Raw genomic sequence first — 16,837 nt, 5'->3', positions numbered from 1 at the left:
CCGCAACATTATCCTTGTAGATAATTGCTATTAATTATATCATCCAGTGGTGCTGTAATAATGATAATGATCACTTCTGTCAGCATCTTAAATTTTCCTATTGGAAATACACTCACCTATCTTGGTCTTGTAGAACACTTACACCAATGCAGACAAGCTGCTGGAGGCGGCCGAGCAGCTGGCCCAGACGGGAGAGTGCGACCCGGAGGAGATCTACCAGGCCGCCCACCAGCTCGAAGACCGGATCCAAGACTTTGTTCGCCGCGTGGAACAACGCAAAGTCCTGCTGGACATGTCTGTCGCTTTCCACACGCACGTTAAAGAGGTAGGCAGAGCGAGGGGATAGTGGGTTGGTGATGTAATGCTGAAGTGGATGGTGGGCTGCCTGTTGACACCTTTTTTGCACTCTAAAAGCAGATAATGAACACTCGATCGTATTGTCCTGCTATGACATTAGTCATGGAGAAATGAAAAGATGACCACCTAATTCTGTACATCCTGAATCTTTTGTAGCTATGGACCTGGCTGGAGGATCTCCAGAAGGAACTGCTGGACGACGTGTACGCCGAGTCGGTGGAAGCCGTCCAGGATCTGATCAAACGCTTCGGGCAGCAGCAGCAGACCACGCTGCAGGTCACCGTCAACGTCATCAAGGAGGGCGAGGACCTCATCCAGCAGCTCAGGTAGCTGCGACAGTAAATTATCAACAGTCAGCAAGATGATTGGATGGGTAGTTTTTAATCCAGCAGTTGACCTTTAGCCTCCATTTTTGTTTTCCTCCCATTTCTGCTTCCTTTGTTCTGTTCATCATCACCCCATCCCCGGCGTGTTGGCTCCAGCGTGTATTACGTAACTCTGCTTTTAAAAACGCACATCTAATTGTGCGGCCTGTCTCCTCCGCACATCTCTCGTGTACTGGATGTGTGTACGCGAGTGGGTGGGAGTGTTTGTGATTAGCCTTCAAACAGCAGTCGGCTGTCACCTTTCTTGCTCCTTTGACCTTTTTTTGTGTTGGGCGATTGTGTAGGCTAGATTACGAAACGGTATTATACGCTTTGAAATGCGTTTTCTAGCATCACATCAAGAATTAACGACTCTTACTAAATATTAAGAGGTTGCGTCATTTTTAAAATGGAGCCTGTGCACGTCTACCAGGGACTCGGCCATCTCCAGCAACAAAACGCCGCATAATAGCTCCATCAACCACATCGAGAGCGTGCTGCATCAGCTGGACGAAGCTCAGGCCCAGATGGAGGAGCTCTTCCAGGAAAGGAAGATCAAGCTGGAGCTCTTCCTCCAGCTCCGCATCTTCGAGAGGGACGCTATTGATGTGAGAGCGTTTTAAACGGGAGCTTCGCTCAGCCGTCTTCGGCCATTTTGATTTCACGTCCTTCCCTTTAGATTATCTCCGACCTGGAGTCGTGGAACGAAGAGCTGACGGGTCAGATGAACGATTTTGACACGGAGGACCTGACGGTGGCCGAGCAGAGGCTGCAGCATCACGCCGACAAAGCCTTGACCATGAACAACCTCACCTTCGACGTCATCCATCAGGGACAGGAGCTGCTTCAATATGTTAATGAAGTCCAGGCCTCTGGTAAGACCCTTAAAAAGAAAAACAAAGACGCAAGTTGCTTACCTGTGTTGTTCCTCCAGGCGTCGAGCTGCTGTGCGATCGTGACGTGGACATGGCGACCCGCGTTCAGCACTTGCTGAATTTCCTCCACGAGAAGCAGCAGGAGCTGGACGTGGCTGCCGAGCAGCACCGCAGGCACTTGGAGCAGTGCGTTCAACTGAGACACCTTCAGGCCGAGGTCAAACAGGTAAGACGTCTTCATTTGTACACACATCCAAGTGCGTATTTTGATTTTAATCGTATTTTTCTCGATAGGTTCTGGGTTGGATTCGAAACGGAGAGTCCATGTTAAACGCGGGACTCATCACGGCCAGCTCCCTGCAGGAAGCTGAGCAGCTGCAGAGGGAACATGAACAGTTCCAGCACGCCATTGAGGTTTAAATCATTTTTTTGCAGTCTTTCACAACCTTAATGAGGCCAGCTTTTATATCAAACAAAATGAAACGGCATAGATAGATGAAGAAAGAAAAAATCAAATTGCTTCACCGCTCGGCACAGTTTAAACTGCTCTTTTATTGCGTTGGCCTGCAGAAGACCCACCAGAGTGCCCTGCAGGTTCAACAGAAGGCCGAGGCACTGCTGCAGGCCAACCACTATGACATGGACCTGATCAGGGACTGCGCCGAGAGCGTGGCGTCCCACTGGCAGCAGCTTATGCTCAAAATGGAGGACAGGCTCAAGCTGGTCAACGCCTCTGTGGCCTTCTACAAAACCTCGGAGCAAGTAGGACATGCGATACCTTGATGACTATTTTTTGTGTGTACAAGCATTAATTTCCGCCTTGCAGGTCTGCAGTGTGCTGGAAAGCCTGGAGCAGGAGTACAAGAGGGAGGAGGACTGGTGCGGAGGAGCGGATAAACTTGGGCCCAACTGCGAGACGGACCATGTGACCCCCATGATCAGTAAACACTTGGAGCAGAAGGAAGCCTTCCTCAAGGTTGACAATGAGAGCATTTAAGCAATATGCAAACACGAGTTCTTACGTTACGCAGCTGAGCTCCCGGATTTGTCTTTGTTGTCAATCAGGCGTGCACGCTGGCCAGGAGAAACGCCGACGTCTTCCTCAAGTACATGCACAGGAACAGCGTCAACATGCCGGGATTGCTGAGTCACGTCAAAGCTCCGGAGCAGCAAGTTAAAAGTCAGTTTGAGTCCGTATTTTTGAAAAGGGATCGCAATATTAATTGAATTCATATTTTCACAGACATCCTCAATGAATTGCTGCAGAGAGAGAATCGTGTCCTCCACTTCTGGACCATGAGGAAGAGGCGTCTGGACCAGTGTCAGCAGTACGTGGTGTTTGAACGCAGTGCCAAACAGGTGCAAGAGATCGGAAACATGATTCGCGTCCTGCCTGTGTTGGAAGACGGAAAAAAAAAATCATACATTTTGTCTTCAGGCCCTCGAGTGGATTCACGACACGGGCGAGTTTTACCTCTCCACGCACACCTCCACTGGATCAGGTATCCATCACACGCAGGAGTTGTTGAAGGAGCACGAGGACTTTCACATCACCGCCAAGGTATGTTGCACCTCGTGTTCTTCTCGTGGTGTGGATTCCTGCACGTAAAAACGTTCTCCGCAGCAAACCAAGGAGCGCGTGAAGCTGCTCATCCAACTGGCCGACGGATTCTGCGACAAAGGTCACAGCCACGCCGGCGAGATCAAAAAATGGGTGACGGCCGTGGACAAGCGCTACCGAGACTTCTCCCTACGAATGGACAAATACCGATGCAGCCTGGAAAAAGCCTTGGGCATCTCGTCCGACTCCAACAAAGCCGTACGTTCTCGCAAACTCCCTCACCCAATACGGAGAAATCATGATTTCTCTCCGTCTCGTTTTTCAGAGTAAGGATCTCCAACTGGACATCATTCCCGCCACAGCTCCGGGCTCGGACGTCAAGCTGAGGGACGCCGCCCATGAGCTCAACGAGGAGAAGCGCAAGTCTGCCCGCAGAAAAGAGTACGCGACATCATTCGTGTCATTGATTAAAACTATTTTAGTGAACCGTCGTTGAGATATTAATCACTTGCCGTTGAATATTAATGTCGACGCAAAGACGCATATACACACAGGAAAGACGTTTGCGTGTCATTTTACGAGTGTTACAAATCACCGTCACATGATAGACACGGCGCGACTGCTTAACAGCCGTGTTTTATAACCGCTGGATGTTTTTTTTTTATTCGACTGAAATGTTTATTGTTCATTAGGGCAAATGGGCAAAGCTGACGGCATTGTGCAATAAAAGGCTTGAGATCATTACGATCAATCACGCCTTGTTTATGTTTTTGTTTAGGTTCATCATGGCTGAGCTGATTCAGACGGAAAAGGCCTACGTGCGAGACCTGCGGGAGTGCATGGATGTGAGTTACACTTTTGTTGACTCACTTTTTTTAAACCGTCAGAAGGTTCACAAGTGAATCTTTATGCGCAGACTTACCTGTGGGAGATGACGAGCGGGGTGGAGGAGATCCCGCCAGGAATCCTCAATAAGGAGCACATCATCTTTGGGAACATGCAGGATCTTTATGAATTTCACCATAAGTAAGCATTTTTTTTTTTTAATAAGCTTTGCATCTTCGCAGCAGATATTATAAAATTGCTGCTATAGCGCCGCCTAGTGGTCAATTAGCTCATTTTATAGACATTATTGTGTGCACTTTCTCATGTTATTAAATGAGGTGTGTCCAAATTTTGGACTGTCACTCTTTGCCACTGACAATTTTTTCATTAAAAAATGATTTGAGGGAATTAAAATGGGGGTTTGACATCTTCTGTTTTTCAGCATCTTTCTCAAAGAGCTGGAAAAATACGAACAGTTGCCTGAAGATGTCGGCCACTGCTTTGTCACATGGGTATGCGTCACTTTCTCAATAACCATCATCATGTTGATAACCTGTTAAAAATGTTGGTCTTTTTTTTTTTTTAACAGGCTGACAAGTTCCAAATGTATGTGAATTATTGCAAGAACAAGCCAGACTCCACTCAGCTCATCCTGGAGCATGCTGGGAATTATTTTGATGTAAGTTAAATATTGCAGTGCTCACAATTGAACTGTATTTTGTTGTCTTACAATTTTCTTCTCTCTCTCTCTACAGGAAATTCAGCAGAGGCACCGACTGGCCAACTCAATCTCCTCCTACCTGATTAAGCCTGTGCAGAGAATCACAAAATATCAGCTCCTGTTAAAGGTAATACATCATTTAGGTGACCATAATATAAAAAGAGTGAGACAACATATTTGTGCTTTTTTTAGGAGCTGCTGACGTGCTGTGAAGAAGGCAAAGGCGAGATCAAGGACGGCCTGGAGGTGATGCTGAGCGTTCCCAAGAGAGCCAACGACGCCATGCATCTCTCCATGTTGGAAGGTGAGCAAACCCACACGAGAGAGTTCAGTCACTCGGGATTGAGGTGTTATTTCCTTACTCTTCTGCTTTCCCGCAGGTTTTGATGAGAACATAGAAACGCAAGGGGAGCTGATCCTCCAGGACTCCTTCCAGGTGTGGGATCCAAAGACTCTGATCCGTAAGGGGCGAGAAAGACACCTCTTCCTCTTTGAGATGTCTCTAGTCTTCAGTAAGGAGGTCAAGGACTCCAATGGCAGGAGCAAATACATCTATAAGAGCAAACTCTTTGTGAGTCCTTCTTAGCGTGCATTTCATCTTTGCGACATTGCCGGTAATTATTCGGTTCTCTCGCTAGACCTCCGAGTTAGGGGTGACGGAGCACGTTGAAGGTGACCCCTGCAAGTTTGCGCTCTGGCTGGGGCGCACGCCAACGTCGGACAACAAAATTGTTCTGAAGGTAAGATGCTTTTCTTTTTTTTTTTTTTTTTTGCACCTTTAAATTTTGAGCCATGTTTCCGCAAACTGTGCTAACAGTAAAGCACATTTTTACCAAACTTCAGGTGGCCATTTATATTTATTTTACCAACATATAAAAAAAAGACATCCTTGGTATTGCCCCCCCCCTTTACTTTTTGCTGTCCTCGTTCCTGTCACGCTAAGATGTCTGCTTTGTTCGCATGAGCAGCTTCAAAGCGGCTGCCAACTTTTCCGTAGTCACGAATCGAGCGCCCCCCCTCCCCTTTTGCACATTTCTGTTGATCCTCTGCTTTTATTGTGCCTAGTTAGCGCATTTGTCTGTATATCCGGGGCCGTGTTTTCTCTCTGGATGTTTGTCTCCAAAGTCTCTCTGTGGGCTGACATGCTTCCACCAACGCCACTGACACTCGTTCGACTTCTCAACGCCCACAACCTGGCTGAGCGCCGTTGTTTCGAAGCAACAACTCAACTTTGTATCGATTCGGTGTCATTTGCTCTGTTTTGCTAAGTGGCGAAGAAAAAAAAAAAAAAAAAAAGGTTGAAATTTGTGTCAGTGTTTGGAAGAGCATGAAGCTCAAATTAATGCTGAATAACAACACGAGATTTTGCTTCACTAACAGCTATGGAGTGCTGCTATGTACATTTTTTTAACAAATTGTCTCATCACTAACTAAACGTTCACCACCATGACAGTTTTCCACACTTTATTGCGCGACACTGTCGAGGCAGGTTGTCGGTGTTGTGCTTTTTTTTTTTTTTTTTTTCATGTCAGTCTGTGAGCAAAAAAAAATGAAAAACAAACCCAGTGAAATTGTCTATCTCATATTTCAAATTTAAAGCTAAGTCAGGGATCCAAACACGGAGCCATGGTGAGTACAAAATAATCCCGCAACACAGCCCTTCAACTTCTCACAAGTCTGAAACTATTAATTATTGAGAATCAATTAGAAAAAAAAGTATAGTGACAGCTGGAGTTGATCCATTTTCTAATTCTTATCAAATCTTCAAATCTAATTTATTTCATTCAGACTTGTGGGAAAAATAAAATAAAACAACAATTGTGTTGATTTTCAAGCGGCCATAATTTTTCTCACTGTCCTGATCCACGATAGGCCTCCAACATTGAGAACAAGCAGGACTGGATCAAGCACATCAGGGAGGTGATCCAGGAGCGCACCATCCACTTAAGAGGGGCGCTCAAGGAGCCCATCCATATTCCCAAAGCGAGCACTGCCAAGCACCACAAGGGCCGAAGGTAACCACGGTAACATTCAAACTGGACAAAAACAGAATGTGAGAGGTTCGTCTGTGTTTTTTAGGGATGGAGAGGATCTTGACAGTCAAGGTGAAGGCAGCAGTCAACCAGACACAATTTCTCTGGCCTCTCGCACGTCCCAGAACACGCTGGACAGCGACAAGGTGAGTCGCGCTCGTCGAATTTGCCACCCGCTCTGTCCTCACCACCTCGTCGGCGGTGTGCCGCAGCTCTCCGGCGGCTGCGAGCTGACGGTGGTGATCCACGACTTCATGGCGAGCAACAGCAACGAGCTGACGGTGCGACGAGGACAGACGGTGGAGGTTCTGGAGCGCTGCCACGATAAGCCCGACTGGTGCCTGGTGAGGACCACCGACCGCTCGCCGGCCCTGGAGGGCTTGGTGCCCTGCTCCGTTCTATGTATCGCCCACTCCCGCTCGTCCATGGAGATGGAAGGCATCTTCAACCACAAAGGTAACAAGGAGCTCAAGAAGATCACCAGTTGGAAGCAAATTTGATATTTAATGATTGCTATTTCATTGCAGACACCTTGTCAGTGTGCAGCAATGACTCCATCATGCCAGGATCTTCTGCGACACTTCAGCCTGGTCACGGAATGGGCTCCCACGCTTCACCCGGCCCAAAGCGACCAGGTAGACAAGACAGCGCCGACTTTAAAAACAAGCGGGGGCTGATGACATGTGCTGTGTCTCGCAGGCAACACTTTGCGCAAGTGGCTCACCAGCCCAGTGCGGCGGCTGAGCAGCGGCAAAGCGGACGGCCACGTGAAGAAGCTGGCCCACAAGCACAAGAAGAGCCGCGATGTGAGGAAGAGCGGCGAGATGACGATGGGATCCCAGAAAGACTCGGACGACAGCGCCGCCACGCCTCAGGATGAGACCGTGGAGGAGGTGGGGAGACTCCACCACCACCGCCGCCGTCTATCAGGTCACGCTGTCGCTCTGGGATTCAAACCGCCGTTCCGCTGCGTTGCAGAGGGTGCGCAACGAGGGGCTGTCGAGCGGCACCTTGTCCAAATCCAGTTCTTCAGGCATGCAGAGCTGCGGCGAGGAGGAAGGCGAGGAGGGCCCCGACTCGGTGCCGCTGCCTCCACCTATGGCCATCCAGCAGCATAGCCTGCTCCAGCCGACCGACTCGCAGGACGACAAGGTGAAGCCACGCCCACAAAACTCGGCCAGTGGAGAGATTGATGACAATCCACACACATGCTGGGATTTTTGAAACACATTTTGTTTTTTTAGTCATTGATTGTGCAGATATTTAGAAGAGAAGCTAGACCTTTTATTTTTTGGAGGCAATTAATAATTCTGTTTAGAAGTTTTTGTAATAAAAGAGGGCGGGGCTTATCCTCAGAACATCATTACTCATCCTATTTTTTAATTTGCCCAGGTTTTTAATCTTATTTGAAAGTGATGGTTTGAGGGCTATCTTCCTGTGTTGCATCCTATTCTTTCCTCTCCGACAAGTTTATTTATTTTTTTTAATTTAGGGAACAGAGAATCTTTCTTCTGACACTAATTTGTGTTTCTCTTTTGTTTTGTTTCCTAATTGTATTGTTTGCCATAATGTAGCATTACCTTGATTTATGTCCTGTCTTTGCTTTGTCTCAGTTTCCGTACCTGTCCATCTGAAAAGCCTCATCTTCCTCCCTCTTTCTTCTTCCCTCACTTCTCCTCTTCCCCTCTCGGCACTCTGTAAATGTTCTTTTCCGATTGCTCCTTTGCTTTTTCTAACAATGAATTAAGTCCCCTTTTTTTTTTCCTGCTACGAGCCTCTTGACACTTTTGTCCTTCTATTTTTTTTTTTATATCCAAAACAATACTCAGTTGGTTCGTCCACTTTTTTATTTTTTGGTTCTGACATCATGAAGCCTTATCTGCGCCAAAGTGCTAGAAAGTTTTTCCCTGCATGCTGAAAAGCTTGCAAGGCTTGAAATAAATACAAAACTTGAGTTTATATATGAAGCCCAAATACCAGACAAGCCCAACGCCGAGGTGTAAAGTTTAAAAACGCCCTCCCTTGTTGCCATCACCACCTTCCCTCCCCCCCGCTCGTCCTCATCTCCCTTTTTTACCCTGTGTGCGTTTAATCTCATAATTGGCATCTGTATAAACGCTGGCGAGGCCACAAGAGCACACAGGCTCACCCAGAAAACCAAATTGGGGAAGCACAGCAGCGCAAGGGTGAGACTCTCCTGTAATATCTATTTTTTTTATATATATCTTTGCATCAACTCCATTTTTTCCATTTAATAAACTTCATCACCTCAATAAGCAGTATCAAATTTCAAAACTTTTGATCTCACATGATCCCTTTTTTTTTTTTTTTTTTTTACCATTTTCACCTTTCCACTTCTAACGTTTTAGTGGCACATCTTTTCACCTTTTTTTTTTCAAAAACCTCAAAACAATGTTATCACTTGATTTCAATGTTTATAATTTGACCGTAGCTTTATTGCAAAAAGTCAAGCCACTAATACGACTAATTGATCACCAAGTTAAGCAAGAAAACAAGTTTGCATTCCATTTATACGCTCAAGTCCTACTTATATCAAATCATTCTTTTAAGGAAGGACTTGAGGGTCTGTGTTCACCGAGACATACTTTATGATGAAAATAATTTTTACATGCTAATGCTAACGACACGCGTGTCTCTGGTGGACACGGGCCCTAAAAGGAGCAGCTTCGCTGTTAACCTGAGCTCATTTTTTATCTTGTCTGTATATCTGCAGAGCTCCTCTCGTCTTTCCGTCCGCCCTTCCAGCTCGGAGACGCCCAGCGCTGCTGAGTTGGTGAGCGCCATCGAGGAGCTGGTCAAAAGCAAGATGGTAGGAAATTTGAGTTATGTCCACGTAGGCTGAAAAAAATCAAGTATAGTTGATTTATTTTGTTCTTGCTGGCTGATGCAGGCTCTCGAGGACCGTCCCAGCTCGCTGTCAGTCGAACAAGGAGACAGCAGCTCTCCCTCGTTCAACCCCTCGGACAACTCCCTCCTCTCCTCGTCCTCCCCCATGGAAGAGATGGACGAGCGGCGGGCTAGCATTCTCAAGAAGCGACAGTAAGTCATTTTGCATTTGCGCATGATTGAAATGATCTGAACGTTATTCTGTTGTCTCAAAAGTTACATTCTGCTGGACTTGGTGGAAACGGAGAGGGATTACATCCGAGATCTCAGCCAGGTGGTGGAGGTGAGCGGAGCTTCGCTCGCTATTGTTCAGTGTCGTCGCTGTTCTAAATAAAGTCTGTTCAGGGTTACATGAGCCGGATGAAGGAGGAGGGCGTCCCTGATGACATGAAGGGCAAAGATAAAATTGTGTTTGGCAACATCCATCAAATCTTTGACTGGCATAAAGAGTAAGGACGTCACGTCTTGACGAGGTTCTCCCACGTGTAGCTCACGAGCTTCTTTTTCTTTCAGCTTCTTCCTCGCCGAGTTGGAGAAATGTTTGGAGGATCCCGACAGACTGGGACCGCTCTTCCTCAAACAGGTTTGTTGTCAATGTGCTTTTTTGTTTTTCTACTCCTCATCATCTATCTTTTTTTTTATTTTAGGAGCGGAGACTAAACATGTATGTGGTGTATTGTCAAAACAAGCCCAAGTCGGAGCACATTGTGGCGGAGTACATCGATACATACTTTGAGGTAATGTCGGGGGAAAAAAATGCGAGTGAACTTCATGGCAGAGGGGCTTTCCTTTCATGGATCTTTGTCGTCTCTGCAGGAACTGAAGCGGCGGCTTGGCCAACGAGTGCAGCTCACCGATTTGCTCATCAAGCCAGTCCAGAGGATCATGAAGTACCAGCTCTTGCTCAAGGTTAGTGCGTTATTGTACACTAGAGGGCGCCAGAGTAGCGAATGTCTATATTTCCAGTCGGAGGTGCAGTATTACACAAAGCTACAACAGTATTTTAATTATTTGTTTGTTTTAGGACTTCCTGAAACATTCTAAAAAAGCAGGCCTGGAGTCTGTGGATCTGGAGGTAAGAAAAATTATTATTTTTATTTCCACCAATTGCTTTAATTATTTCTGACCCTTGCAGAAAGCAGTCGAGGTCATGTGCATCGTACCTAAAAGGTGCAACGACATGATGAATGTTGGCCGGCTTCAGGGATTTGAAGTAAGAAATAAAAGTGAAGACCACGTGGACGTCTTTTGTTTAAATTGTCAGCTAACGATGAGCGACTCGCCGTCCTCATTAGGGTAAGATCGTGGCCCAGGGACGCCTTCTGCTGCAGGACACGTTCGTGGTCACGGACGCTGAGAACAGGATGAAGGAGAGGAGAGTCTTCCTCTTTGAGCAGCTTCTCATCTTCAGCGAGCCGCTGGACAAGAAGAAGGGCTTCTCCTTGCCCGGCTTCCTGTATAAGAACAGCATCAAGGTTTGTCTCGGCATGCTTAAAGCATCCTCTGCGATGTTGAGCGTTCATTTCTGTATCTTCTGCTCCAGGTGAACAGTTTGGGTCTGGAAGATAACGTGGAGGGCGACGCCTGCAAGTTCGTGCTAACTTCTCGCTTGACAAACGGCACCGTGGAGTCGTTTATGCTGCACTCCTCTCACCCGGGCGTGCGGGAAGTTTGGACTCTTCAGATCGGCCAGATGCTGGAGAGCCAACGCAATTTTCTAAATAGTGAGCTGACATGACGATGCAATAAAAAAAAAAAAAAAGCCTTGTTCTGGAGATGTTAAAGACCACCTTCTGTCTTTTCTCGCCTGTCGTAGCTCTGACTTCACCAATTGACTATCCGAGGAACCACATTGGGGCGAGTGGGGGGTCTTGTGTATCCAGCGTGGGCGCTCCAGTTGGAGGTAGTAGTGGATCTAACGCCGCCGGAGGTTCCCCGGCGAGCAGCTCCATCCCTCCAGCGTCCCAAGGTGGCTGTCGTCGACCATCCAGAATCCCCCAACCCTCTCGCCTCCCCCAACCCCTCCGCCACCACGCCGGGGCCGAACCCGACGGCCCCAACAAGATGTCAGGTACGACTTACGTATGACCCATATGCTCTCGTTTGGATCACACAACATGTGCTTGAGGTTTTAGTTGTGCTCACTTATGATCCAGGTCCAAGTCCCCGTCCTGTTCCCCCTCCCACGCTCCCCCCTGGGGGCAGTCCGCAGGGCAAACGCCCCATCCAGAACCTAGAGGACCAAATACAGACCCCTACGAGCATTGTCGCTCCTATGGTCCGTGCCGCTCCCTCCCCCAAAACCCGGCCCGGAGCCGTGCCCCCTTTGGTCCCTCCGGCTTTTGTCAAGGACGTCCTTCCGCCACCCCCGGGCAGCCCCTGTCAGAAGTCCGGCGGCTTCTGGAGCTCCATGCCAGGCTCTCCGGCGAGCCGCCCCGGCTCGTTCACCTTCCCCGGGGAGGCAGGGGAGAGTCCGGTCCGTCAGAATTTGAACCAGAACCCAAATCAAAGCCACAGACACTCCACGCACAGCAAGGACGCTGACCGCATGAGCACCTGCTCGTCCGCCAGCGAGCAGTCCATCCAGTCCACTCAGAGCAACGGGGTAAGACCGAGAACCCGCTGCTGATCCCGACTAACACGGAGGCCGAGGGAGAGTCCCATCGCCTGTCCCGCTGCGGCCAGCTACTAATCTGTCCACTACTACGCATCTCTGCTCTTGAGCACCATCCTCTCTTACTCCCTGAAGACTCTTGCCGCACCTTTCCTGGTTCTTCTCTGGTGGACTAAACGCTTTCGATTTCTGACTTCTAACCACGCTTCACTAACACCCGACCCTCGGTACATTCTCTTGCCGCCGGCGCGGCGGCGGGCGGGGCGGCACTCTTACCCCGCAACTAACCTCTGACGTTTGTAGGCTGACTACAAACGGATCTTCTCACTTACTCATCTTTGCCTGGAGCTACAAAATCCGAGAAAAAATTTCCTTTTCCCCACCTTTCTTGTACACTTTGCTCTTTAACTCTGATCAAATGTGTCGATCTTCTGTTTCACAATGCACAGTGGCACCTTGACTCAAGAGTTTAAATCACATAGCATTGAAATGCTAAAGAAAAATGTACTCTTGCTCTTTGCTGCGACAGAGTGAAAGCAGCAGCAGCAGTAGCGTGTCCACCATGTTGGTGACCCAAGACTACATGGCGGTGAAGGAGGATGAGATTAGCGTGAGTCAAGGCGAGGTGGTCCAGATTTTGGCCAGCAACCAGCAAAACATGTTCCTGGTGTTCCGAGCGGCGACCGAGCAGGGCCCCGCCGCCGAAGGCTGGATCCCCGGATTCGTCCTTGGCCACACCTCAGCCATTGCGCCCGATTGCCCCGAGGGATCAGTTAAGTAAGTTGGAAAGGAAAGTGTAACACACACTCTGGGAAACAAATGTCGAATCATTTTCCCTCCTAGTAGGAAGCCTTCTTCCTGGCATACGACTTTGCGCATCCGAAAGAAATCCGAAAAAAAAGAGAAGGAGGCAAAGAAAGACACCAAGTTGGAAAATGGTTACAGGAAGTCCAGAGATGGCAGTAAAGTTTCTGTGAAGGTGAGCTTGAGTCAGGAAACTCTCCATCTCAGCTCACCGCATCGTCTGACTTGATCTCCTTTTTCCTTTCCAGCTTCTAAATCCAAACTACATCTACGATGGTAAGTGTCTCTCGCTGTAGCCGGCAGCCATCTTGAATGTGCTTCATCGTGTCTCTCCTCCGCTTCCAGTCCCACCCGAGTTCCTCGTGCCTCTGAGCGACGTCACATGTGACAACGGCGAGAGCGTCACCCTCAGGTGTAAGGTGTGCGGGCGTCCTCGCGCCGCCGTCACCTGGAGAGGACCCAACCAGAGCAACCTCACCAACAACGGCCGTTTCAGCATCGCTTACAGGTCGGATAGCAAATTATTCAGCTGCGTTTGAACACAAATTAAATTCCACTTCCTCCAATATGTTTCAGTGACACCGGCGAAGCCACCCTGCGGATTATCGGCGTGGCGTCGGACGATGACGGCGTGTACACGTGCATCGCCGCCAACGAGCTGGGTAGCGCCACGTCGGCGGCGAGCCTCCGAGTGCTCGGTGAGTCGGAGACGCCGCGCGTTCCGCTACGTGACGCCATTTTAAAACTGCCTGCGTCTTTGTCAGCCGTGTCCACTGACGGCTTGCGAGTGAGCTGGAAAGACAACTTCGACTCTCAGTACATCGAGGTGGTTGAACTGGGCAGGTAATGTTTACTGACACTTCATTAGGTCTAGTGTGTCCCTAATAAAGTAGCTTGTGTGTTGACGATATTGAAAACATTGACTTTGTTGTCCACCAGGGGTCGCTTCTCCGTTGTCAAGCGTTGTGACCACCGGACCACCAAGCGTCCAGTGGCTGTCAAGCAAGTGAACAAAAAGCTGATGAGGCGGGACCGGGTCACGCAGGAAGTCAACCTGCTCCACAGGCTTCAACATCCCAACATCATCAACCTGGTGGACACCTATGAAACCCCCAGCAGCTACGTTTTGGTCTTGGAGATGTAAGTAGAAACTCACTTGGACAGAAAGAACCCTTTAATGAGCGTTGTTTTATTTATCATCAGGGCCGACCAAGGCCGTCTACTGGACTACATCATCAGCTGGGGCAATCTGACAGAGGAGAAGGTGGCCTGCTACCTTCGAGACCTTTTAGATGCTTTACACTACTTGCACAACAGCAGAATAGCTCATCTGGACGTCAAAGTAAGATTCATCAAGAGTTTGTGTCACTACTTTATTTAATTTAAAGAGAATATTTTTTCCAATTTACAACTGCATACTACTATAGATAAAATTATGCAAGTTATACTGATAAACATTCGCTTCTAAATCTTATTAGAACATTTCTGAAATACCTTTTGTGTCCACAAGAGGGCGCAAATTCCCCATCCAGATGCCTATGATATCTAGAAAATCACTTCTAGTAAATAACTATTGTCTTACAGCTGAGGATAAATGTCTACGATTTTTCTTTTTAAAAAGTCCTATTAATTTCTGTTTTATTCCATTAGCAAAACTTTTTTTTCAATTTTATTTGTTTTTGTGAACAATATGAACTTGTCTTGCTTGCAAGCTGGATGTCGAGGAAATGCTGATGACAGCGTTCCAAAAGCTTCTAATGTGTTTTGTGTGTTCAGCCTGAGAACCTACTGGTGGTCCACAGTTCCAACGGCCAGCCGTCGGTCAAACTGACCGACTTAGGCGACGCCGTGCAACTGGGCGGCGCACCCTACGTGCACCCGCTGCTGGGCAGCCCCGAGTTCGCTTCCCCGGAGTTAGTGTTGGGCGAGCCCGTGTCGTTGACGTCAGACGTGTGGAGCGTGGGCGTGGTGGCCTACGTGCTGCTGAGCGGCGCCTCGCCCTTCCTGGACGAGAGCGCCGAGGAGACCTGTCTCAACATCTGCCGTCAGGACTTCAGCTTCCCCAAGGAGTACTTCCACGGCGTCAGCCAGGCGGCACGCGACTTGGTCTGCCTGCTCCTTAGGACCGAGCCCGCCGAGAGGCCGTCGTCGGGGCTGTGCTTGCAGGAGGCGTGGCTGCGGGCGGCCAGTGACGACCGCGCCGCAGCCGAGTGCTGCATTGACACCTCGCGCCTGGTCTCTTTCATCGACCGCCGGAAGCATCAGACGGACGCCCGGCCCATCGGAGGAGTGCGCAGCTTCATCCAGAGTCGCTTGCAGAATCGGATCTGAACGAGGGTTGCAAAGGGCTGGGAAATTTTCCCCTCAACTTTTCCGGTAAATCTCCATGGGAAGTGTGGAGTTTTAAAACTCCTCCTTCAATGGTAGAAAAAAGAACGCCCGCCCCAACAACATTAATTTAGAATCAAACTTTTCTTATCGACCATTTTAATTCTCCTCACTTCCCATGGGAATATTCCAATTTTGAAAATTCCTATAATTTTGCAACCCAAGTCAGAGCAACCATAGGAAATGTTTGCTATGCCAACAAAAACGCTGAGCTTATCCTTCTTCACAAAAAAAAAAAATCACTCAGTCCTTTCGGAGTGCATGGATGCCCTCGTCTACTGCTGCTTGCTCACATTTTTGTAGGGAAATCAACAAAAAAAAAAATGACAAAAAGAATATATATAGTACTGTATAAGTAATTTATTTTCCTTAGCAAAGGTTCAAAGGCAACCAGCGGACAGCTTTTCCATAGAAAGTGACGCCATCTTGTGCGTTTTTGTTTGCATTTTACACTCCAACATACTTTCGTAAATTTCTACAAAAAGACACACGCACGGACTCCATTTTGAGGACCATTGTCGGCGAGCCGTGAAGACTTTCAAATACGCCGTCCAGCGAGACACCTAACAACAAGAGAAAAAAAAAAAAAACATTGTTAAAGGAACATGTTTCAGCCTTACTTTGTCTTACTTACTCGTAAAAAATTTGGGATGTTAGGCAAGATCCGTATCTCAAACTTCTTCTCAAGTATATGACTCATTCGCCTGAGGAAAACAAAAGTGTAAATGCACTCATCGTACATTTCTTTTTCTCATGTGCAATGTTGCAGCTTTAACATTTTATGCAACTATTTATGAAGAACTCCGTCAATATGTATAATAAGAATGAGTGCATTTGGAAGGTATGCACTTTGGGACTGCGAGAACTGCTGGTAGTTGCGTGTCATCGGCTACAATCATTCGATTTGATCAAATTTTTCTTTGTACTGTTTGTCCTGTGTAGTATTGGTACACCAAAGTTGCGAGCATTTAATTTGTTAACGTTTTATTGTTGTTTCACACACTTGGTTATGTGAAATGATTGTTTACAGAAGGCAAAAAGAACAAAATGCAGAAGTGAAGTTCAATTTGACGAGCTGTTTTGTAAATCGTTTTGTGTACAGATAGTTCTTTGCCAAATTCAGCAAACTCATAAAGTCCTGTGTAACATTTTATTTATTTTTTAAGGTGTGCAAACTTGAACTGGATACCTCAGTTTAGGTTTTTTTTTTGTTTTGTCCTGTTTTTTTTTTGTTACCTGTCTCATTTCACTCATTTCATAAAGTATGTCTGCTACTTATTTTTATTTTGTACTATTGCATGTATATTTCTTTGTACAGACCATAGATTCCTTGTAAATAGTTTCATTTTGCCATCAGTTATTTGAAGATTAAACGTAATGGACATGA

General features: G+C 47.5%; 1 protein-coding gene across 5 annotated transcripts in view; it reads left to right on the top strand.

Moving 5' to 3' along the window:
- Positions 1-16,837, top strand: part of LOC119129952 (triple functional domain protein-like) — a 34,526-nt gene extending 17,689 nt beyond the window's left edge. For 2 of the 5 annotated variants that reach the window (XM_037263373.1, XM_037263371.1), the window contains 50 exons: positions 134-325; positions 514-683; positions 1,156-1,330; positions 1,402-1,597; positions 1,657-1,823; positions 1,892-2,011; positions 2,168-2,359; positions 2,424-2,573; positions 2,663-2,777; positions 2,841-2,956; positions 3,036-3,158; positions 3,222-3,416; positions 3,484-3,599; positions 3,937-4,003; positions 4,075-4,184; positions 4,426-4,495; positions 4,573-4,662; positions 4,739-4,831; positions 4,897-5,008; positions 5,085-5,275; positions 5,343-5,444; positions 6,304-6,333; positions 6,577-6,719; positions 6,784-6,883; positions 6,950-7,193; positions 7,265-7,372; positions 7,437-7,630; positions 7,716-7,889; positions 9,472-9,567; positions 9,649-9,797; positions 9,861-9,927; positions 9,990-10,093; positions 10,158-10,227; positions 10,292-10,381; positions 10,461-10,553; positions 10,669-10,719; positions 10,780-10,857; positions 10,940-11,119; positions 11,188-11,368; positions 11,461-11,715; positions 11,801-12,249; positions 12,788-13,035; positions 13,102-13,237; positions 13,311-13,338; positions 13,408-13,570; positions 13,639-13,760; positions 13,827-13,905; positions 14,002-14,202; positions 14,266-14,404; positions 14,839-15,393. In XM_037263373.1, coding sequence (XP_037119268.1) covers positions 134-325; positions 514-683; positions 1,156-1,330; positions 1,402-1,597; positions 1,657-1,823; positions 1,892-2,011; positions 2,168-2,359; positions 2,424-2,573; positions 2,663-2,777; positions 2,841-2,956; positions 3,036-3,158; positions 3,222-3,416; positions 3,484-3,599; positions 3,937-4,003; positions 4,075-4,184; positions 4,426-4,495; positions 4,573-4,662; positions 4,739-4,831; positions 4,897-5,008; positions 5,085-5,275; positions 5,343-5,444; positions 6,304-6,333; positions 6,577-6,719; positions 6,784-6,883; positions 6,950-7,193; positions 7,265-7,372; positions 7,437-7,630; positions 7,716-7,889; positions 9,472-9,567; positions 9,649-9,797; positions 9,861-9,927; positions 9,990-10,093; positions 10,158-10,227; positions 10,292-10,381; positions 10,461-10,553; positions 10,669-10,719; positions 10,780-10,857; positions 10,940-11,119; positions 11,188-11,368; positions 11,461-11,715; positions 11,801-12,249; positions 12,788-13,035; positions 13,102-13,237; positions 13,311-13,338; positions 13,408-13,570; positions 13,639-13,760; positions 13,827-13,905; positions 14,002-14,202; positions 14,266-14,404; positions 14,839-15,393 — 7,389 coding nt within the window. Of the gene's footprint in view, positions 1-133; positions 326-513; positions 684-1,155; positions 1,331-1,401; positions 1,598-1,656; positions 1,824-1,891; positions 2,012-2,167; positions 2,360-2,423; positions 2,574-2,662; positions 2,778-2,840; positions 2,957-3,035; positions 3,159-3,221; positions 3,417-3,483; positions 3,600-3,936; positions 4,004-4,074; positions 4,185-4,425; positions 4,496-4,572; positions 4,663-4,738; positions 4,832-4,896; positions 5,009-5,084; positions 5,276-5,342; positions 5,445-6,303; positions 6,334-6,576; positions 6,720-6,783; positions 6,884-6,949; positions 7,194-7,264; positions 7,373-7,436; positions 7,631-7,715; positions 7,890-9,471; positions 9,568-9,648; positions 9,798-9,860; positions 9,928-9,989; positions 10,094-10,157; positions 10,228-10,291; positions 10,382-10,460; positions 10,554-10,668; positions 10,720-10,779; positions 10,858-10,939; positions 11,120-11,187; positions 11,369-11,460; positions 11,716-11,800; positions 12,250-12,787; positions 13,036-13,101; positions 13,238-13,310; positions 13,339-13,407; positions 13,571-13,638; positions 13,761-13,826; positions 13,906-14,001; positions 14,203-14,265; positions 14,405-14,838 lie in introns of all 5 variants that reach the window. The other 3 variants (XM_037263372.1, XM_037263375.1, XM_037263374.1) reach the window with 3 other exon arrangements.

Source organism: Syngnathus acus, chromosome 11, assembly GCF_901709675.1.
Source record: "Syngnathus acus chromosome 11, fSynAcu1.2, whole genome shotgun sequence".
Lineage (NCBI taxonomy): Eukaryota > Metazoa > Chordata > Actinopteri > Syngnathiformes > Syngnathidae > Syngnathus > Syngnathus acus.
This window is presented reverse-complemented; position numbering and strand designations above follow the sequence as displayed.